The sequence below is a fragment of the Nerophis ophidion genome, linkage group LG08 (genome assembly GCF_033978795.1).
Source record: "Nerophis ophidion isolate RoL-2023_Sa linkage group LG08, RoL_Noph_v1.0, whole genome shotgun sequence".
Taxonomy (NCBI): Eukaryota; Metazoa; Chordata; class Actinopteri; order Syngnathiformes; family Syngnathidae; genus Nerophis; species Nerophis ophidion.
In genome coordinates, this window is record NC_084618.1 from 77936382 (window position 1) to 77960436 (window position 24055).

The 24055-nt window shown below is 43.2% G+C and overlaps 1 protein-coding gene across 3 annotated transcripts in view; it reads right to left on the reverse strand.

Annotated features, from left to right (window-relative positions):
* pald1a (phosphatase domain containing paladin 1a) overlaps positions 1-24055 on the reverse strand; it is a 400383-nt gene that overhangs the window by 319311 nt on the left and 57017 nt on the right. For all 3 annotated transcript variants that reach the window (XM_061909782.1, XM_061909781.1, XM_061909780.1), the window contains exons 2-3: positions 8886-9083; positions 8586-8688 (exon numbers count right to left, since the gene is read on the reverse strand). In XM_061909782.1, coding sequence (XP_061765766.1) covers positions 8586-8688; positions 8886-9070 — 288 coding nt within the window. In that variant the 5' untranslated portion in view covers positions 9071-9083. The remainder of the gene's footprint in view (positions 1-8585; positions 8689-8885; positions 9084-24055) is intronic.

Here is a 24055-nt window from a genome sequence, read left to right on the forward strand (position 1 = left end):
CAAATCTCACTTGAATTTTTGAGTTTCGGACCAACTTTAGAGTCAAATCTTTCAAAAAAAAAAGTGCTTGAAAATAATATTTAAAAGCCTTCTAGACCTGATGTTGGCGTTTATTCAGCCTGATGTTCACTATCCTTCATTCTAAATTGCCTTTCAAATGTCTATTCTTGGTGTTAGATTTTCTCAAATAAATTTCCCCCAAAAATGCGACTTATACTCCAGTGCGACTTATATTTGTTTTTCCTTCTTTATTATGCATTTTCGGCGGGTGCGACTTATACTCCGGAGCGACTTATACTCCGAAGGATTCGGTATTATGAGACAAATATTGGCTACCTTATTCTTGTAATTATACACACTTCGATACACGAATCTCACTTGAGTTTTTGAGTTTCTGACCAACTTTAGAGTCAAACCTTTCAAAAAAAAAAGTGCTTGAAAATAATATTTAAAAGCCTTCTAGACCTGATGTTGGCGTTTATTCAGCCTGATGTTCACTATTTATTTATTTTAAATTGCCTTTCAAATGTCTATTCTTGGTGTTGTGTTTTATCAAATAAATTTCCCCCCAAAAATGCGACTTATATTTGTTTTTCCTTCTTTATTATGCATTTTCGGCGGGTGCGACTTATACTCCGGAGCGACTTATACTCCGAAGGATTCGGTATTATGAGACAAATATTGGCTACCTTATTCTCTCAATTATACACACTTCGATACACGAATCTCACTTAAATTTTTGAGTTTCGGACCAACTTTAGAGTCAAATCTTTCAAAAAAAAAAGTGCTTGAAAATAATATTTAAAAGCCTTCTAGACCTGATGTTGGCGTTTATTCAGCCTGATGTTCACTATTTATTTATTTTAAATTGCCTTTCAAATGTCTATTCTTGGTGTTGTGTTTTATCAAATAAATTTCCCCCAAAAATGCGACTTATACTCCAGTGCGACTTATATATGTTTTTTTTCCCTCTTTATTATGCATTTTCGGCCGGTTTGAAACTTTGATTGAAACTTTTATTAGTAGATTGCACAGTACAGTACATATTCCGTACAATTGACCACTAAATGGTAACACCCGCATAAGTTTTTCAACTTGTTTAAGTCGGGGTCCACGTTAATCAATTACGGTCCGAAAAATCGTTGCATTTGAACAATTGTATTGTTGAAAATAGAGGTAATTATTGTTATTACTCATTATCAATAGTGCTATTTGCATTGGTATGTGTATTGCTCCATTTTTAGTGTAATAATGTACATTGCAAATAAATAGAGGGGAAGAAAGAGAAGATTATATTAACCTTGTAGATTGTTAATAGGTTAAGCATTGTCAGCATGCCATGTGTGTAATTTAATGCTTTTAAATGCCTTTTAATGTCACTTCAAATAAAAGTAATTCCCATGTCTTACTGTACATAATCATTATATATACCGTATTTCCTTGAATTGCCGCAAGGCATATAGTATGCGCCTGCCTTGAAATACAGCCGGATCAAACTCGCTTCGCAAAATAATTAGCGCATGCTTAGTATTACCGCCTGGTCAAACTCGTGACGTCACGAGTGACACTTCCCCTGTCATCATTTTCAAAATGGAGGAGGCAGATTTTAATACCGGTAATTTGAAATCGCATAAAGGGAAGAAGATTCAGAGCTATTCAGTAGGATTTAAGGTCCAAGCTTACATCACACTCAAATTTTTACTGCAGACCTTTGGTAAGTGCCGGAGTGAGAAGAGGTTTTAAAATAATTAGCGCATGCTTACTTTTACCGCATGCCTTTGGTAAGCGCAGGATTGAGAAGAGGTTTTAAATGTTTTCGGCCGAAATTTAGTGTTACATGTTTATTTTTTTAAATATTGTATTTCCTTGAATTGCCGCAGGGCATATAGTATGCGCCTGCATTGAATTACTGCCGCTTCCCAAAATAATTAGCGCATGCTTAGTATTACCGCCGGGTCAAACTCGTGACCTCACGAGTGACACTTCCCCTGTCATCATTTTCAAAATGGAGGAGGCTGATTTCAATACCGGTAATTTGAAATCGCATAAAGGGAAGAAGATTCAGAGCTATTCAGTAGGATTTAAGGTCCAAGCTTACATCACACTCAAATTTGTACTGCATGCCTTTGGTAAGTGAGAAGAGGTTTTAAAATAATTAGCGCATGCTTACTTTTACCGCATGCCTTTGGTAAGCGCAGGAGTGAGAAGAGGTTTTAAATTAATTAACGCCCCGGCAGCAATTCAAGGAAATACGGTAGTCAAAACCACCAAAAACACCACCTAGGGAGGTATTTAGGGCACGTCCAACCGGTAGCAGGCCACGGGGAAGACCCAGGACACGTTGGGAAGACTATGTCTCCCGGCTGGCCTGGGAACGCATCGGGATCCCCCGGGAAGAGCTAGACGAAGTGGCTGGGGAGAGGGAAGTCTGGGTTTCCCTGCTTAGGCTGTTGCCCCCGTGACCCGACCTCGGATAAGCGGAAGAAGATAAATAAATAAATAAATAAATGGGTTGTACTTGTATAGCGCTTTTCTACCTTCAAGGTACTCAAAGCGCTTTGATACTACTTCCACATTTACCCATTCACACACACATTCACACACTGATGGAGGGAGCTGCCATGCAAGGCGCCAACCAGCACCCATCAGGAGCAAGGGTGAAGTGTCTTGCTCAGGACACAACGGACATGACGAGGTTGGTTGGTTCTAGGTGGGATTTGAACCAGTGACCCTCGGGTTGCGCACGGCCACTCTGCCACTGCGCCACGCATGGATGGATGGATGGACGGTAGTCAAACGCTTACAACTGTCTAGTCTTGAATAGTTATTAACTGTTACGCTCTAGTAAATTATAAGTGGCTCACAAGACTGTTCAATCTAAGAGTTTTATTTTTCTGTAGCAGCTGCCAGTTGTGGTGGCGTCAGCAGAAGTTGCTTTGTTGGTCACGCCAAAGAAATGTGGCTCTGTTAACTGCTGCCAGCCCTTAATCGCCGACTTGTGATTAGCTTTTGGTACGTGTGATTTCACCGCGTTACATTTTTTATTGCCCCTGGACATTGGCGTTCAGTGCCTTTTAATGCAATGCAAGGCCTTAATCTTTGCAAAATCAATTTGATGACATTTAATGTTTTTTAATAACCCGCAGAACACTCTGTGTTTAAGCTTGGTGAGCATCTTAAGGTTTACTTGAAAAGTTCTGCTTTTTACTTGGCGCCACCTCAGAATGATACCAGTGATGAAGGATAGGATAATAATAAAATATGATCAATACAGTGTTCCCTCGCCCCTTCACGGTTCGCATTCTGCAGCCTCCGTGCAGTAGCAATGAGCACCATTGAGTACATTGAAATTTGAGTACGCATCAAAGTTTTCATGTTAAAATGTCGTATGTTTATGAAGTTGTTTTAAAAGTATAAGAAGTGTGTGAATGCGGAATGGGGGGCTTATAAAGTTTTGAAAGGGACAAGCAGTAGGAAAAGGGATGATAGGAAAATGCTTATAATTTTCATAGACCTCATACAATAAATTGTTTCTCTACTTGTCAGGAATTCCCATCCAACAGAGGGACCCAGCCCCTGTGATAATTGAGGGAACACTGTACAATAAACATGCAGACATTAATTTTTTACCAAGCAGAGGCTAACATAGATAGCACGGTGGTGCATTGGTTAGCGTATGTGCCTCACAATACGAAGGTCCTGAGTTCAATCCCGGGCACGGGATATTTCTGTTTGGAGTTTGCATGTTCTCCCCGTGCATGCTTGGGTTCCCTCCGGGTACTCTGGCTTCCTCGATTGGTTGATTGGCAACACTAAATTGGCCCTAGTGTGTGAATGTTTCAGGTCAGGACTCTGTGCAGGACAGTCAAGTTCATCCACACCAGACTCTGTCATCCATGTCTTTATGGACCTTGCTTTGTGCACAGTCATGTTGGAAGAGGAAGGGGCCCACTCCAAACTGTTCCCACAAGGTTGGGAGCATGGAATAGTCCAAAATGCTTTTGTATCCTATAGAATTCAAAGTGCCTTTCACTGGCCAAGCTCAATTCCTTTAAAACAACCCCATACCATAATTTATCCTCCACCAAATGTCATACTCAGCACAATGCAGTCCGAAATGTACCGTTCTCCTGGCAACCTCCAAACCCAGACTGGTCCATCAGATTGGCAGATGGAAAAGCGTGATTCATCACTCCAGAGAAGACGTCTCCACTGTATCCCACGCTTAGATGGCTTAGATGCAGCTGCTCGGCCATGGAAACCCATTCCATGAAGCTCTCTGCGTACTGTACGTGGGCTATTTGGAAGGTCACATGAAGTTTGGAGCTCTGCAGAAAGTCTTTGCACTATGCGCTTCAGCATCCGCTGACCCCTCTCTGTCAGTTTTCCTGGCCTACCGCTTGGTGGCTGAGTTGTTGTTGTTCCTAAACTCTTTCATTTTCTTATAATAAAGTTGATATTAGTTAATAAAGTGGATAAATATTTAGGAGTGAGGCAATTTCACGAATGGATTTATTGCACAGGTAGCATCCCATGACATATTCACGCTGGAAATCACTGAAAGCGGCTCATTCTTTCTCAAATATTTGTAGAAAGTCTCCATGCCTAAGTGCTTGATTTTATACACATGTGGCTGGGCCAAGTGATTAGGACACCTGAGTCTGATTATTTGGATGGGTGGCCAAATACTTTTGGCATATACCTGTATATATACATATATATTTATTTTGTGCATGCGTTTTTTGATTTGTTTTTTAACCCCTTTAAATTGATGTAAAGCATTTTGTGTTATAACTTTCCTGTGTATAAAACATGTTATATAGATAGTAGGGGTGTAACGTTGCGTGTATTTGTATTGAACCGTTTCGGTACGGGGGTTTTCGGTTCGGTACGGGGTTGTATCGAACGAGTTTCTGAGCTAAAGTTACTTTGCTTCTTCTGCCTCCGTCTCAGCACCCAGCATTGTCCCACCCACACAACCATCTGATTGGTTACATGTATAGCGGTAACAGCCAATCAGCAGTCCGTATTCAGAGCGTATTCAGAGCATTTACTAGGACACCCATGTCCTAGTAAATGTGTCTAAAAACATCTGAATCTGTCCCAATGCAATCGCCTTTTTTTTTTTTTTTTTTTTACTTTTTTCTTTTAATTTTATTTTTTTCTAGTCCTTTGCTATCAATATCATCATCCACGAATCTTTCATCCTCGCTCAAATTAATGGGGAAATTGTCGTTTTCTCGGTCTGAATAGCTCTTGTTGCTGGAGGCTCCCATTATAAGCAATGTGAGGATGTGAGGAGCCCTCACACTTGTGACATCATCGTCTGCGACTTCCGGTTAAAGGCAAGGCTTTTTTATTAGCGACCAAAAGTTGCGAACTTTATCGTTGATGTTCTCTACTAAATCCATCCATCCATCCATATTCCTCCGCTTATCCGAGGTCGGGTCGCGGGGGCAGCAGCCTAAGCAGGGAAACCCAGACTTCCCTCTCCCCAGCCACTTCGTCCAGCTCTTCCCGGGGGATCCCGAGGCGTTCCCAGGCCAGCCGGGAGACATAGTCTTCCCAACGTGTCCTGGGTCTTCCCCGTGGCCTCCTACCGGTTGGACGTGCCCTAAACACCTCTCTAGGGAGGCGTTCGGGTGGCATCCTGACCAGATGCCCGAACCACATCATCAGGCTCCTCTCGAGGGCGGTATAGCTCGGTTGGTAGAGTGGCCGTGCCAGCAACTTGAGGGTTGCAGGTTCGATTCCCGCTTCCGCCATCCTAGTCACTGCCGTTGTGTCCTTGGGCAAGACACTTTACCCACCTGCTCCCAGTGCCACCCACACTGGTTTAAATGTAACTTAGATATTGGGTTTCACTATCTAAAGCGTTTTGGGTCACTAGAGAAAAGCGCTATATAAATATAATTCACTTCACTTCACTTCGATGTGGAGGAGCAGCGGATTTACTTTGAGTTCCTCCCGGATGGCAGAGCTTCTCACCCTATCTCTAAGGGAGAGACCCAAACTCATTTGGGCCGCTTGTACCCGTGATCTTATCCTTTCGGTCATGACCCAAAGCTCATGACCATAGGTGAGGATGGGAACGTAGATCGACCGGTAAATTGAGAGCTTTGCCTTCCGGCTCAGCTCCTTCTTCACCACAACGGATCGGTACAACGTCCGCATTACTGAAGACGCCGCACCGATCCGCCTGTCGATCTCACGATCCACTCTTCCCTCACTCGTGAACAAGACTCCTAGGTACTTGAACTCCTCCACTTGGGGCAGGGTCTCCTCCCCAACCCGGAGATGGCACTCCACCCTTTTCTCTACTAAATCCTTTCAGCAAAAATATGGCAATATCGCGAAATTATCAAGTATGACACACAGAATGGACCTGCTATCCCCGCTTGAATAAGAAAATCTCATTTCAGTAGGCCTTTAAAGGTGAGAAAATAAGGCAATGTTTTTTAATAGTGAAGTATTTAAGTCTCACCTTAAAACTCATCTGTATACTCTAGCCTTTAAATAGACCTCCTTTTTAGACCAGTTGATCTGCCGCTTCTTTTCTTTCTCCTATGTCCCCCCCTCCCTTGTGGAGGGGGTCCGGTCCGATGACCATGGATGAAGTACTGGCTGTCCAGAGTCGAGACCCAGGATGGACCGCTCGTCGGGACCCAGGATGGACCGCTCGCCTGTGTATCGGTTGGGGACATCTCTACGCTGCTGATCCGCCTCCGCTTGAGATGGTCTCCTGTGGACGGGACTCTCGCTGCTGTCTTGGATCCGCTTGAACTGAACTCTCGCGGCTGTGTTGGAGCCACTATGGATTGAACTTTCACAGTATCATGTTAGACCCGCTCGACATCCATTGCTTTCGGTCCCCTAGAGGGGGGGGTTGCCCACATCTGAGGTCCTCTCCAAGGTTTCTCATAGTCAGCATTGTCACTGGCGTCCCACTGGATGTGAATTCTCCCTGCCCACTGGGTGTGAGTTTTCCTTGCCCTTTTGTGGGTTCTTCCTAGGATGTTGTAGTCGTAATGATTTGTGCAGTCCTTTGAGACATTTCAATCAATGTTTATCAATCAATCAATGTTTACTTATATAGCCCTAAATCACTAGTGTCTCAAAGGGCTGCACAAACCACCACGACATCCTCGGTAGGCCCACATAAGGGCAAGGAAAACTCACACCCGGTGGGACATCGGTGACAATGATGACTATAAGAACCTTGGAGAGGAGGAAAGCAATGGATGTCGAGCGGGTCTAACATGATACTGTGAAAGTTCAATCCATAATGGATCCAACACAGTCGCGAGAGTCCAGTCCAAAGCGGATCCAACACAGCAGCGAGAGTCCCGTTCACAGCGGAGCCAGCAGGAAACCATCCCAAGCGGAGGCGGATCAGCAGCGCAGAGATGTCCCCAGCCGATACACAGGCAAGCAGTACATGGCCACCGGATCGGACCGGACCCCCTCCACAAGGGAGAGTGGGACATAGAAGAAAAAGAAAAGAAACGGCAGATCAACTGGTCTAAAAAGGGAGTCTATTTAAAGGCTAAAGTATACAAATGAGTTTCAAGGTGAGACTTAAATGCTTCTACTGAGGTAGCATCTCGAACTGGGAGGGCATTCGGAAACGGAACGGATAACGCTCTATAGCCCGCAGACTTTTTTTGGGCTTTGGGAATCACTAATAAGCCGGAGTCCTTTGAACGCAGATTTCTTGCCGGGACATATGGTACAATACAATCGGCAAGATAGGATGGAGCTAGACCGTGTAGTATTTTATACGTAAGTAGTAAAACCTTAAAGTCACATCTTAAGTGCACAGGAAGCCAGTGCAGGTGAGCCAGTACAGATATATATGTATGTATATATGTATATAAATTATATACAGTATAGGTATATATGTATGTATATATGTATATAAAGGTATATACAGTATAGGTATATATGTATGTATATATGTATATGAAGGTATATACAGTACAGGTATATATGTATGTATATATGTATATAAAGGTATATACAGTATAGGTATATATGTGTGTATATATGTATATAAAGGTATATACAGTACAGGCGTAATGTGATCAAACTTTCTTGTTCTTGTCAAAAGTCTAGCAGCCGCATTTTGTACCAACTGTAATCTTTTAATGCTAGACATGGGGAGACCCCAAAATAATACGTTACAGTAATCGAGACGAGGCGTAACAAACGCATGGATAATGATCTCGGCGTCTTTAGTGGACAGAATGGAGCGAATTTTAGCGATATTACGGATTTGGGGATATATAAATAAACATTGATTGATTGAACAGTGAGGAGTGTTAGTATAGCAGGTTTGAAAAAGACGTTTTACTGAGAAAAAGTGATTGGTCAGCGTGGCGGTGGTGCAACACATCAAAGCCCCCAATAAAAAGGGTGACAACGTTCCCGCTACAATGGCTACCTCTCTCACCCCCGGCTCATAAAACAGCGCATGACAATGTTCCCGCAGCATACTGCAATTTGAGGGAGGCGAGATGAGTAATTCGGCGACGGCGCGGTGTTAAGTCCTTGCTCGTGTGTGTGTGTGGTCCGGCGTATCGTACCTGCACCAGGTAGTGCTCGGGCATGGCATCCGATATCCGCCCGACTTTGTAGTTGCTCTTGAGGATGTCATCGTGAATCTGAAACTCCTGCTTGCAGTTATACCTGTGAGGAAGCCAGAAGAAATCAGCGAGGTGAGATAAAGATAGGTCAATTTAATTACCCGGGACCTGTTGACAAAAGCCCTCACTGACAAATGAGATGATAACAGGAGCAAACATCGCAGGGAAAAGGCCGAGCGGGGGTTGATCAAAGGGGATTTACACCCAATTGAGAGAACGCAGATTCGGGGAGGGACTTACGTGATGACAACAGGTGCAACCTTGTTGGTGATAATGGACTTGGCCTTGTTGTTGTGGACGTTGACGCTCTGAAAGGGGCTGGCGCTGAGGGACTGCTGCTGGCTGTCGGCCATCGTCCCGTTGCTGTAGACGCTCTCAAGCAGCGACGTGACGGGCGGCGGCGCTGCGCTGGCAGTCGTACCCATGCTCCTCACGCAGCTGTAACATGACAATGCCAGGCAGTCAGGGACAGGAAGTAACAGCTAAGACATTTCGGAGAAGAAACGACAACAATTAGAAAAAGCCTGACATCTGCTTTGGAAAAAAAAAATGTATAAATCCAGTGGGGGTTTTGTAAAGCGTGTTGAGCTGTGTGAGAAATTTCAAGTCAACTCCCACACTGAGACGGTCTTCCCTCGCCACACACATTTTCAGGTTCATCCAATCACAGATCTTTTGGGGGTGAATGTATCAATCAATCAATCAATCAATGTTTACTTATATAGCCCTAAATCACTAGTGTCTCAAAGGGCTGCACAAACCACTACGACATCCTCGGTAGGCCCACATAAGGGCAAGGAAAACTCACACCCAGTGGGACATCGGTGACAATGATGACTATGAGAACCTTGGAGAGGAGGAAAGCAATGGATGTCGAGCGGGTCTAACATGATACTGTGAAAGTTCAATCCATAATGGATCCAACACAGTCTCGAGAGTCCAGTCCAAAGCGGATCCAACACAGCAGCGAGAGTCCCGTTCACAGCGGAGCCAGCAGGAAAGCATCCCAAGCGGAGGCGGATCAGCAGCGCGGAGATGTCCCCAATAGTACGTTACAGTAATCGAGACGAGACGTAACAAACGCATGGATAATGATCTCAGCGTCTTTAGTGGACAGAATGGAGCGAATTTTAGCGATATTACGGAGATGAAAGAAGGCCGTTTTAGTAACGCTTTTAATGTGTGACTCAAAGGAGAGAGTTGGGTCGAAGATAATACCCAGATTCTTTACCGTGTCGCCTTGTTTAATTGTTTGGTTGTCAAATGTTACAGTTGTATCATTAAATAGAGGTCGGTGTCTAGCAGGACCGATAATCAGCATTTCCGTTTTTTTGGCGTTGAGTTGCAAAAAGTTAGCGGACATCCATTGTTTGATTTCATTAAGACACGCCTCCAGCTGACTACAATCCGGCGTGTTGGTCAGCTTTAGGGGCATGTAGAGTTGGGTGTCATCAGCATAACAGTGAAAGCTAACACCGTATTTGCGTATGATGTCACCTAGCGGCAGCATGTAGATGCTGAAGAGTGCAGGGCCAAGGACCGAACCCTGGGGAACTTTATCAAGCAGATAGTGGTATAGCGCTGGGCGATATGGACTTTTTTTTAATATCTCTTAGGCCATATCACGATACACAATCTATATCTCGATATTTTGCCTTAACCTTGAACAGGGGTGTCAAACGTACGGCCCGCGGGCCAGATCAGGCCCGCAAACAGGTTTTATCCGAACCCGCTGGATGAGTTTGCCAAGCACAACAATGAGCCAAAAATGATTAAGGAATTAAAGGGGAACATTATCACAATTTCAAAAGGGTTAAAAACAATAAAAATCAGTTCCCAGTGGCTTGTTGTATTTTTTGAAGTTTTTTTTCAAAATTTTACCGGTCCCGGAATATCCCTAAATAAAGCTTTAAAGTGCCTTATTTTCGCTATCTTCGAAACCACTATCCATTTCCCTGTGACGTCATACAGTGCTGCCAATGTAAACAACATGGCGGCTACCACAGCAAGATATAGCGACATTAGCTCGGATTCAGACTCGGATTTCAGCGGCTTAAGCGATTCAACAGATTACGCATGTATTGAAACAGATGGTCGGAGTATGGAGGCAGATAGCGAAAACGAAATTGAAGAAGAAATTGAAGCTATTGAGCGAATAGCTATTGACGCTATTCGGCCATAGCGTGGGTGTACCTAATGAAGTGGCCCATAGCATGGCTGCCTTATTAGCATCGCCGGTAAAATGTGCGGACCAAACGATCAGGACTTTCGCATCTTGTGACACTGGAGCAACTTAAATCCGTCGATTGGTAAGTGTTTGTTTCGCATTAAATGTGGGTATCTAGTTTCAAATGTACATACAGCTAGCGTAAATAGCATGTTAGCATCGATTAGCTGGCAGTCATGCCGTGACCAAATATGTCTGATTAGCACATAAGTCAACAACATCAACAAAACTCACCTTTGTGATTTAGTTAACTTAATGGTTGCAAATGCATCTGCAGGTTATCCATACATCTCTGTGCCATGTCTGTCTTAGCATCGCCGGTAAAATGTGCAGACACTCTGGTACATTCAATGGGGGTCTGGCGGCAGATTTCTTGCCAGTGGTGCAACTTGAATCCCTCCCTGTTAGTGTTGTTACACCCTCCGACAACACACCGACGAGGCATGATGTCTCCAAGGTTCCAAAAAAAAAGTCGAAAAAACGGAAAATAACAGAGCTGAGACCTGGTCTTTGTAATGTGAAAATGAATATGGCGGGTGTGTTACCTCGGTGACGTCATCGCTAAAAGAGCGATAAACAGAAAGGCGTTTAATTTGCCAAAATTCACCCATTTAGAGTTCGGAAATCGGTTAAAAAAAATACATGGTCTTTTTTCTGCACCATCAAGGTATATATTGACGCTTGCATAGGTTTGGTGATAATGTTCCCCTTCAAACCGCTGTTCTAAATGTGTCCACTAGATGTTGCAATGGCAATTCTTCGTATCTTTGCAGATGAACTACAAATATCAAATATTGAAAATGAACAAACTACATAAAAAAACATTCTGTTATTAGATTTTGATATTATTTTTTTTATCTTTGTAGATTGAAAATTAACACCAATGAGTTGACTGATGAACATGATCACATAAAGTTAAAGTTAAATTACCAATGATTGTCATACACACACACTAGGTGTGGGGAAATTTGTCCTCTGCATTTGACCCATCCCCTTGTTCACCCCCTGGGCGGTGAGGGGAGCAGTGAGCAGCAGCAGTGCCGCGCCTAGGAATAATTTCTCGTGATTTAAACCCCAATTCCAACCCTTGATGCTGAGTGCCAAGCAGGCAGGTAATTGGTCCCATTTTATTAATTCTGATCGTATGAAATCCAGCCAGGTGAAAAAGCTGACTGGTACATCGAAAAACCAACGTCGAGGTGATCATATCAGTGGGAAAGGGGCAAAGATCCAACAGTGTTTGGCGGTCATACACGAGCAGTGAGGTGACAGAGACGAAAATAGACGCAAACAACACAAAAACGAACAGAGCTGACAGTGAGGGCGGCAGGGCAAAGCACATACTGGCGCCATCCCTCTGGAAACTCGGAAGTGACGTTACTCAAATAGTGAAAGGTAAGTGTTGTTTTTGTTTTTTTTTAGTAACCAGCAAGCACAGTACAGTTAGTAGAACAACTGTGTTTTATTACTGTGTATTTGATAGGTGCCGTCTGAAATTCAACTATTTATTTTATTTATATATATAATAAAATAAATATATATAGCTAGGATTCACTGAAAGTTAAGTATTTCATACATATATACATATATATGAAATATATATGAAATATAAAATGCTTGAGTTGGTGAATTGGCTGTAAGTATACTCTCCTCTTAATCATGCCCCCCCCCAACCACGCCTCTGCCCCACCCCCGACCACGCCCCCCCACCTCCCAAAATCGGAGGTCTCAAGGTTGGCAAGTATGGCGAAAGAAACCATTAAAAATAGGTCCTGTCTGTTAGCAGCCTACCATGTGAGTCAGCTTACCATCACACAAGCTGCAGGTATGAAACCACAAACTTCCAAACGACAAACATTTATCCATGAAAAAGAAAATGAGAAGCTGCACATGCTGTGTTTGATGTGTTTAAATTTGTTCTGTCTAGTCATGACTAGGGTTGTACTGTATACTAGTAAAGTATCGCGGTACTAACAAATCAAAAACGGTACTATACTCTGTTTGAAAAGTCGCCACATATTTTTTTTACAGGCATGTAAAAATGTAACTTAGATATCGGGTTTCACTATGTAAAAGCGCTTTGAGTCGCTAGAAAAAAGCGCTATATAAATATAATTCACTTCACACTTCACTAATTAATCGTTCCTACTTCCTGGAAATTAATTGACCACGGTATGGCCCCGAAACCGATTACCATGGATAAACAAGGGATTACTGTATATAATCTTACTATATCAATCAATCAATCAATCAATGTTTACTTATATAGCCCTAAATCACTAGTGTCTCAAAGGGCTGCACAAACCACTACGACATCCTCGGTAGGCCCACATAAGGGCAAGGAAAACTCACACCCAGTGGGACGTCGGTGACAATGATGACTATGAGAACCTTGGAGAGGAGGAAAGCAATGGATGTCGAGCGGGTCTAACATGATACTGTGAAAGTTCAATCCACAATGGATCCAACACAGTCGCGAGAGTCCAGTCCAAAGCGGATCCAACACAGCAGCGAGAGTCCCGTTCACAGCGGAGCCAGCAGGAAACCATCCCAAGCGGAGGCGGATCAGCAGCGCAGAGATGTCCCCAGCCGATACACAGGCAAGCAGTACATGGCCACCGGATCGGACCGGACCCCCTCCACAGGGGAGAGTGGGACATAGAAGAAAAAGAAAAGAAATGGCAGATCAACTGGTCTAAAAAGGGAGTCTATTTAAAGGCTAGAGTATACAAATGAGTTTTAAGGTGAGACTTAAATGCTTCTACTGAGGTGGCATCTCGAACGGTTACCGGGAGGGCATTCCAGAGCACTGGAGCCCGAACGGAAAACGCTCTATAGCCCGCAGACTTTTTTTGGGCTTTGGGAATCACTAACAAGCCGGAGTCCTTTGAACGCAGATTTCTTGCCGGGACATATGGTACAATACAATCGGCAAGATAGGATGGAGCTAGACCGTGTAGTATTTTATACGTAAGTAGTAAAACCTTAAAGTTACATCTTAAGTGCACAGGAAGCCAGTGCAGGTGAGCTAGTACAGGTATATATGTATGTATATATGTATATAAAGGTATATACAGTACAGGCGTAATGTGATCAAACTTTCTTGTTCTTGTCAAAAGTCTAGCAGCCGCATTTTGTACCAACTGTAATCTTTTAATGCTAGACATGGGGAGACCCGAAAATAATACGTTACAGTAGTCGAGGCGAGACGTAACAAACGCATGGATAATGATCTCAGCGTCTTTAGTGGACAGAATGGAGCGAATTTTAGCGATATTACGGAGATGAAAGAAGGCCGTTTTAGTAACGCTTTTAATGTGTGCCTCAAAGGAGAGAGTTGGGTCGAAGATAATACCCAGATTATTTACCGTGTCGCCTTGTTTAATTGTTTGGTTGTCAAATGTTAGAGTTGTATTATTAAATAGAGTTCGGTGTCTAGCAGGACCGATAATCAGCTACAGTCCAATAGAGGGCCAGGTTTAAAGCCAACGTCCTTCTCCGCTGAATAAACACTCAGCTTTGCACAAGAGCACGACAGATAAACAAACTCGTCTTCAGATTGGGGGGGGGGGGGGGGGCACAGCAGTGTCAGAGTGTCGGAACCGACGCTTGCGCCTCGATGCCACTTGCGATGCGCAGCAAAGCCAGGAACCAGCCGTCGCCCTGAGTACACACTAAATATTCAACAGCCAAGGCAGCAAAATACACACATACTAGTAGCCGTTTCTGCCGATCACAACATTTTGCATGTTAAAGACCCCAATACATAATAGCCCAGACACTTTGATCTGCTACATTAATCATTAAATTAACTTCATTGTTGTTGGCACCAAGTACAAGTGGTCGAAATACACATTTACTGAACTTGTTATCGCAAATAAATTAGTATGTACATATAGGGGATGTTTGCAACCTCAAGCAGCTGCCTGCTTGAGGTTGGCTGACCTGTACAGCTCCCGCTGTCTCAGGAAAGCACAGAGCATCCTGAAAGACCCATTCCACCCCGGGCACAGCCACCTGGAACTGCTACCCTCAGGCAGACGCTACAGGGTGCTAAAAGCCAGCACCAATAGACTAAAAAATAGCTTTTACCCAAGAGCCATAGTAGCACTAAACAGGCACTGAGTGTCCATATGTCCATCATGTCCTCATGTGTAATGTTTAAATGTTTTTCTATTTTTTTGGACTACAATGTGAAATAATGTTTTATGTATGTATACATAGATACATCTGTCATCTCTATCTTTTTTTTTTATTATTTATTTTTTGTTTATTTATTTATTTTTTTTTAATTTATACTACCATATTGTATATGCACCTTAGGAGGAGCTGCTCCAATTTCGTTGTTCTTTGAACCTGTTCATTGCAATAATGACAATAAAACTCTATTCTATTCTATTCTATTCTATTCTAGAGGGCGCTAACTTTCCAAAGTATTGTCAGCATTACATCGAGCCCTCTTACGCCTTTGAGCACCTAAACCAGGGGTCGACAATCCAAAATGTTGAAAGAGCCATATTGGACCAAAAATACAAAAAACGAATCTGTCTGGAGCCGCAAAAAATGAAAAGCCGTATATAAGTCTTATAATAAAGGCAACACATGACGTAAGTGTCTATATTAGCAATAATAGCCTACTATCAAAATGACTATGTGTCGCAGGCTGAAGCAAATCTTCGTTGACGGACATTTATTCTACACATTTTTACAACATTAGAAACCATTAGTAAATCAGAAGCTACTGAGAAGGTGAGATAACTTCTATAATTACTGGCTTTTAATGGCCAAAGGTAGGGTTGGGTATCGTTTGAATTCGAACGATTCCGATTCCGATTCTCTGTTTCGATTCCGATTCCTGACGATTCTCGGTTCCGATTCTTTCTATTAAAAAAAAAAAAAAAAAAAAAAAAAGTTTAGGATATTTTAAATGAGCTAGCTATCCTACTGTCACACCTATGGACCATGTTTTGATTTTGGACATTCAGTCACGTTTTGCACTTCCTGATTTTGTTTGTTTCCATGCCAACTCGTTAGTTTTCACCTGTCACGTCCCTGTTCTCAGCCTCACACCTGTTTTCACTAATGATCATAGCTATTTAAGTCACTCTTTTCCTTGTCTTCGCCCTGGGATCTTCACACTCGCACGCACCCTACCCATGCTGTTCCAACCTTCACGCCCTCGTCCACAGTTCCATGCCGTGTAAGTTTATGTATTTATGCCACAGTGCTAGTTTTGTTTTGTTTGTATATAGTCATGCCATCGTGCTGTTTCTGTTCATAGTTCACTCATGCCAACCGAGCAAGTGTTTTTGTTTCCTGTTCATATTTTGTAGCCAAGTTTTATACCTCCTTGCGAGCGCCCTTAGTTTGCTTATTTTTCTATTTAGTGTATAAATAAAGAATCATGTACCTGAATTCACGCCTGGCTCGTCCCATATTCCCTCTGCCTCGAAGGAGCACAAACAATCCAAGTCCAAGCTTGAGACCTACAGTCTTTCTGAATGAATCCATCCACCCATCCATCATCTTCCGCTTATCCGAGGTCGGGTCGCGGGGGCAACAGCCTAAGCAGGGAAACCCAGACTTCCCTCTCCCCAGCCACTTCGTCTAGCTCTTCCCGGGGGATCCCGAGGCGTTCCCAGGCCAGCCGGGAGACATAGTCTTCCCAACGTGTCCTGGGTCTTCCCCGTGGCCTCCTACCGGTTGGACGTGCCCTAAACACCTCCCTAGGGAGGCGTTCGGGTGGCATCCTGACCAGATGCCCGAACCACCTCATCTGGCTCCTCTCCATGTGGAGGAGCAGCGGCTTTACTTTGAGTTCCTCCCGGATGGCAGAGCTTCTCACCCTATCTCTAAGGGAGAGACCCAAACTCATTTTGGCGGCTTGTACCCGTGATCTTATCCTTTCGGTCATGACCCAAAGCTCATGACCATAGGTGAGGATGGGAACGTAGATCGACCGGTAAATTGAGAGCTTTGCCTTCCGGCTCAGCTCCTTCTTCACCACAACGGATCGGTACAACGTCCGCATTACTGAAGACGCCGCACCGATCCGCCTGTCGATCTCACGATCCACTCTTCCCCCACTCGTGAACAAGACTCCTAGGTACTTGAACTCCTCCACTTGGGGCAGGGTCTCCTCCCCAACCCGCAGATGGCATTTCACCCTTTTCCGGGCGAGAACCATGGACTCGGACTTGGAGGTGCTGATTCTCATTCCGGTCGCTTCACACTCGGCTGCGAACCGATCCAGCGAGAGCTGAAGATCCCGGTCAGATGAAGCCATCAGGACCACATCATCTGCAAAAAGCAGAGACCTAATCCTGCGGTCACCAAACTGAATGAAATAGTCTGATATTCTCCATCAATTTTAACTTTTTATGAACTTTACTATAAATTCCTCACAGGCCTGTATTCAACTACAATATAAATATGAAATCTATGAACTTGAATATAAATATTATAAATTATGAATACATTTTCACAGGCTTTCATCAAGAGAGCTTTATTTTTGAAAACCTCATGAAAAGACATTTCCACACACAAGTGTATGAAGCTGCAGGTACTTCAAAATGTTACCGTGCTCCCACTGATGGGCTAACCTGGTGCAGAAAAGCAAATAAACAATAAGAAACAACTTGCAAAACCCAGTCCTGATTAGCAGCAGGTACAGTATAAAATCAGAGACAGTTCTTGTTTAGTAAAATGAGCATATCCGCCTTCTCAGGCAGGATGTGTGAGCGTTCTGGACGGATAGTGTCTCCTGTCCAAGACGGGACACGCAGTTATTTGTACTCCATGAACTCGGAGGTGCTTCATCATGTTCGACGTGCACCCCCCTAAGCACCAAACAGTCCTGTCGCACGTGTTACATTTCGCCGATATTTCTTTTTTTTTTTAGTAAAATAAAGCCACACTTTCGACCGTCGACGCCCGCTATCCATGCTTGACTGATTCGCTCGGCTATGCTAACACTTCCGGCGCTTCTTCGTTGGTGTTCAGCGGCTTCTTCTTTCGGGTCGGCGGACTTATTCTTTTTTTCCGGTCGGCGGACTGGGTATCGAAACTAGGAATCGAAATTTAAACTTCTGAACGATCCCGGGAGAATCGGAAAGTTAGTCCCGTTTTCAATCGATACTCGATACCCAACCCTAGCCAAAGGTATATATGTGTGTGTCCAAGTTAAGGCTGTCTTCTTTCAATAGATTTATTTCAATATTTGGCAAGCCAGGTAATGTTTGCTGTGGTCTGGAACAACATGCCACATAAACAAGTATCTGAAATGCAGCCACTATTACATACATATAATGTGTCATGAGACATGCAAAATTTAATTATATACAAAGAGGATAAAAGTAAAGGAAATTAAATGAGCTCAAAAATACATACAATTGAGGTATAATGATGGAGGGCTGGGCGGGTTTGTCTCTGTGCGATATAGAAAATGACTATATTGTGATATACGAGTATACGTTCTCACGCAGTTGCTTTTAGCTGCTGGCATTACACTACAGCAGGGGTGCCCACACTTTTTCTGCAGGCGTGCTACTTTTCAATTGACCAACTCGAGGGGGTCTACCTCATTTATATATATCATTTATATTTATTTATTTATGAAAGAGACATTTTTGTAAACAAGTTAAATGTGTTTAATGATAATACAAGCATGTGTAACACATATAGATGTCTTTCTTTCATGAAGACAAGAATATAAGTTGGTGTATTACCTGATTCTGATGACTTGCATTGATTGGAATCAGACAGTAATGATGATAACGCCCACATTTTCAAATGGAGGAGAAAAAAAGTTGTCCTTTCTGTACAATACCACATGAAAGTGGTTGGTTTTTGGCATCTAATTCATCCAGCTTCCATACACTTTACAAGAAAAACATTGGCGGCAAATTCCGTAGCTTGCTTGATTGACATTCACGGCACCCGAGGGTCTTGTGAGATGACGCTGGCTGCTGCCAGTTCATTATTATGAAAAAATGACAGAGAGGAAGGCGAGAAACACTTTTTATTTTCGCGCCGTCCCTTCCGTCAAAACTCTAAAGGCCGACTGCACATTTCCTATGTTCACAATAAAAGCCCTGCTTCATGCTGCCTGCGCTAACAAAATAAGAGTCTCGGAAAGCTGGCGTGCACAAGTGATGTGCACGCCAGCTTTCTGAGGGATCGCTTGTGCACGCCAGTTTTCCGAGACTCTGTATTTAGTTAGCGCAGGCAGCATGAAGCAGGGCTTTTATTGTGAAGATAGGAAATGTGCAGTCGGCCTTTAGAGTTTTGACGGAAGGTACGGCGCGAGAGTCTGTTGAAATAAAAAGTGTTTCTCGCCTTCCTCTCGGTCATATTTTCATAATAATGATCTTGCAGCAGCCAGCGTCATCTCACAAGACCCTCCGGTACCGTGAATGTCATTTAAGTGACGTCTTGGTGAAGATTGATGATCACTCATTTTTAGGTCTATTTTTATTAAAAGCCTGGCTCGAGATCGACTGACACACCCCCCGCGATCGACGTAATGGGCACCCCTGCACTACAGGCTCTTCCCACTCTTCCTTGTCTCTCCTTCTCACACAGACATAAAACAAGCGCACCTTCTTACATACGTCACATACGTATACGCCTTCGCGGAGCAGGAGGTAGCAGCATGGGTAACGTTAGCTGTGGTTCGAGTGGTAATACGAGAGAAAGAAGGTGCGAATCTGGTAACAAATGAAGGAAGAATTAATTCCCAAGGAAAACAGCAGGGGGTCCATCGTCTGGTGATGGTTTGGCTTCAAGCGGGAATATGTCGAACAGACAACCGTAATTTGTCAAGTGTGGGGCAAAAGCGTTGCTACAAAAAGTAGCATTACTGCTAATATGTTGCATCATTTGAAAAGTCACCTGCAAGAGGATGAGGAGTGCTTACTCCGCATGTCAACATGTCCATGCGGGGCCACACCAACAAAATGCCGAGGCAACCATTTCCACATCAACACCGTATGAAAAAAATAGTCAACAACATAAGGAGATAACGTCCGCAGTAACCCACCACGTAGCAATTGGATTTCCTATTATGCAACTCATTTTTATTTGACAATTACTGAAATATATTGTGTGACATCATGCACAAAAGTGCACTTTATTTGTTTTAAACTGTTGTAGTGGCGTTCTGTATAAAAAGTACACTTTAATTTAGTGTTGTTTTGATATGTCATCTTAGTGACATCATGCACAAAAGTGCACTTTATTTGTTTTGAACTATTGTAGTGGTGTTCTGTACAAAAAGTGCACTTTATTTTAGTGTTATTTTAATATGTCATCTTAGTGACATCATGCACAAAAGTGCACTTTATTTGTTTTGAACTATTGTAGTGGTGTTCTGTACAAAAAGTGCACTTTATTTTAGTGTTATTTTAATATGTCATCTTAGTGACATCATGCACAAAAGTGCACTCATAGCTTGTTTTAAAATGTCTCTGACAATCTTGCACTTTCTGTTTTGAAATGACATGAATGTTTGTGCCACTGCTTAATAACTGTTTAATAAATACAGTTTTGCTAAATTGACTTAGTTGTGATTTCCCTCTCTGCATGAAAGTTTAAAATGAGCATATATTAAATCAGTATGAAGAAGAATGTTTTAATGTAGACACATAGAATCATCATACTGCTGTGATTATATGCATCAAGTGTTCATTCAAGGCTAAGGCAAAATATCGAGAAATATATCGTGTGTCGTGACATGGCCTAAAAATATTGAGATATTTAAAAAAGGCCATAATCGCCCAGCCCTATAATGATGCAATGTGTACATACAGCTAGTCTAAATAGCATGTTAGCATTGATTAGCTTGCAGTCATGCACTGACCAAATATGCCTGATTAGCACTCCAACAAGTCAATAACATCAACAAAGCGCACCTTTGTGCATTCACGCACAACAGGAAATTTTAGGTGGACAAAATGAGACAAAAGAAGAAGTGGAAGATTTTACACGTAAACTCACAGTCCACAGTATGGTGAGTTCAAGAACTGCAGAAATTAGTAGGACAAAACGTTGTTTACCAAATACTCTCATCAGTGAAGCATACACACAAACATATTAAACAGTGGGATTTCTAACAATTGGGAAGGTTTGTGTCGTGTTTATACTCAAACCACACAGGTCTCAGCTCAAGTGATCAACACGTCCGTGTCGATTACAGTCCGATTTTTTTAATGGTTATGGTTTAAATGTATTTCAAACATGCTATACAGATTGGCAAAAATGTTACTGTCGTTTTATGAAATTTGGATGGATTTCATTTGAGAGCAAAATGCGATGAAAGGGTTGAAATCCTTTTTCGCATTTGCCATTTAATTTGTCGCACCGTACAGCACTGAGAATACCGTGGTACTAGTGAATTAAAAAACGTTACTATACTGCCTTTGAAAAATACCAGTATTTGATTTTTTTCTGTGTATGACGACGCACCGTGGTGCCATTGCAGCCGTGCCAGAAACCTGAGGGTTGCAGGTTCGCTCCCCGCATCTGACATCCAAATTGCTGCCGTTGTGTCCTTGGGCAGGACACTTCACCCTTGCCCCCGGTGCCGCTCACACTGGTGAATGAATGACAGGTGGTGGTTGGAGGGGCCGTAGGCGCAAACTGGCAGCCTCGCTTCCGTCAGTCTACCCCAGGGCAGCTGTGGCTACAGATGTAGCTTACCACCACCAGGTGTGAATGAATGATGGGTTCCCACTTCTCTGTGAGCGCTTTGAGTATCTAATAATAGAAAAGCGCAATACAAAATCTAATCCATTATCCATCCATCCATCCATCTTCTTCCGCTCATCCGAGGTCGGGTCGCGGGGGCAGCAGCCTAAGCAGGGAAGCCCAGACTTCCCTCTCCCCAGCCACTTCGTCTAGCTCTTCCCGGGGGATCCCGAGGCGTTCCCAGGCCAGCCGGGAGACATAGTCTTCCCAACGTGTGCTGGGTCTTCCCCGAGGCCTCCTACCGGTTGGACGTGCCCTAAACACCTCCCTAGGGAGGCGTTCGGGTGGCATCCTGACCAGATGCCCGAACCACCTCATCTGGCTCCTCTCCATGTGGAGGAGCAGCGGCTTTACTTTGAGTTCCTCCCGGATGACAGAGCTTCTCACCCTATCTCTAAGGGAGAGACCCAAACTCATTTCGGCCGCTTGTACCCGTGATCTTATCCTTTCGGTCATGACCCAAAGCTCATGACCATAGGTGAGGATGGGAACGTAGATCGACCGGTAAATTGAGAGCTTTGCCTTCCGGCTCAGCTCCTTCTTCACCACAACGGATCGGTACAACGTCCGCATTACTGAAGACGCCGCACCGATCCGCCTGTCGATCTCACGATCCACTCTTCCCTCACTCGTGAACAAGACTCCTAGGTACTTGAACTCCTCCACTTGGGGCAGGGTCTCCTCCCCAACCCTTTTCCGGGAGAGAACCATGGACTCGGATTTGGAGGTGCTGATTCTCATTCCGGCCGCTTCACACTCGGCTGCGAACCGATCCAGTGAGAGCTGAAGATCCCGGCCAGATGAAGCCAACAGGACCACATCGTCTGCAAAAAGCAGAGACCTAATCCCGCGGTCACCAAACCGGAACCCCTCAACGCCTTGACTGCGCCTAGAAATTCTGTCCATAAAAGTTATGAACAGAATCCATTATTATTATTGTTATTATTATATGAACAGAGGCACATGTCGTGAGTCAGCACACGCACATACCACGTGCAAGCAGAAACAGTGTATAGACAGATAAGGGAGAATGGACATATTTTGGCTTTAAAACTATTGATAAAAGTAGGCATGTGATTTGAACTTAATGAAAAAGACTGAAAATAAGCCGGGGGACTGGGAACCTTCCCTGGCAAATTTCCGAGCAGCTTGCATTTTCCTTTTTTGTTTCTGCTTTAGTGGATCCCGCCTTGGATTTCATAGCCAAATTCTGTCTCTTCGACTCCCTCTCCAAGTGCAAAAATCATAAAGAGTACAAACAATGTTTATTCTGTTAGGTAACGTCCTTTATCTGAATAGCCATTTGTGATTTACAGCAAGAAATAACACATATTTTGCAGTCATGTTCTTTAGTGTTTCAAAATGATTCAACTATTCAATGTCACAATAGAAACAGTAAGAACAAGCAGCGTTGGTCGGGTCCGCCGTTGGCCGCCGCCGCCGCCGCTACTCAAGCCGTGATCTAAGTCAGACCAACAGAGGTTTTTATTTCATGTCTCTACGACATTTCTAACAGAAATTACTGGCAGTTTTGTCTGGGTTTTTTCCTAGGGGGCGCTAAGCGCAATTTAGATTTTTGAGGTTTGTTTTTTTGTTAGTTGTCAGTTTTTGCCAGTCCTGATGTGTGTGCAAAATTTGGTGAGTTTTGAAGCAGGTTAAGGGGGTCAAATTTACAGATTGGCGTTTCTGGATGTTGTTGATAAATGGCTTTCGCTTGGCATAGTATAGCTTTAACTTGCACTTTGAAGCATTTTAAGGGAGCCAAATATCAGTTCAAAAAGGCAAAAAAGGCATTTTTTTGCAAATATTTTGTTTTGAAGGGGTTTTTGCCAACTTCCTGTTGATTTTAGGTATAGAAGTGTTTTATGAAATGTAGGTCTAAGTCAGACCTACATAGAGGATTTTGTTTCATGTCTCTATGACATTCCTAACGGAAGTTACAAGCAGTTTTGTCTGGGTTTTTTCCTAGGGGGCGCTGGAGCGCAATTTTGACTTTTGGGGTTTGCTTTTTTATTAGATGGCAATTTTCGGCAGTCCTGATGTGTGTGTAAAATTTGGTGAGTTTTGAATTATGTTAAGGGGAATAATGAACAAAATGTCAGCTACTGTCTTGTTATGAAACACCAATGAAAATGACAAAAAAATAGCATTCAGACAGGCTGTACTGTAGCAAAAGTCATCCCGTCTGCCACAATAATGTGTGTTATTAAATGTGTCTTAATGTCGAGAGCAGTTTTTATTTGGGCTTACATGGTAAACGTTAAAAATAATGTTAATATCCAGACGCGTACATTTGTCCGAATGTAGCCAAGTAGAAGCATTGTGGGTTTCCTGGATGTCTTCTAATTCGCTAAAAGAAAAATCTAAGGAAGAGAATCCCTCTGCTATTTTCCACTATTTTTTATAAATATATAAATCGTCCGCTTGAATATTCCCT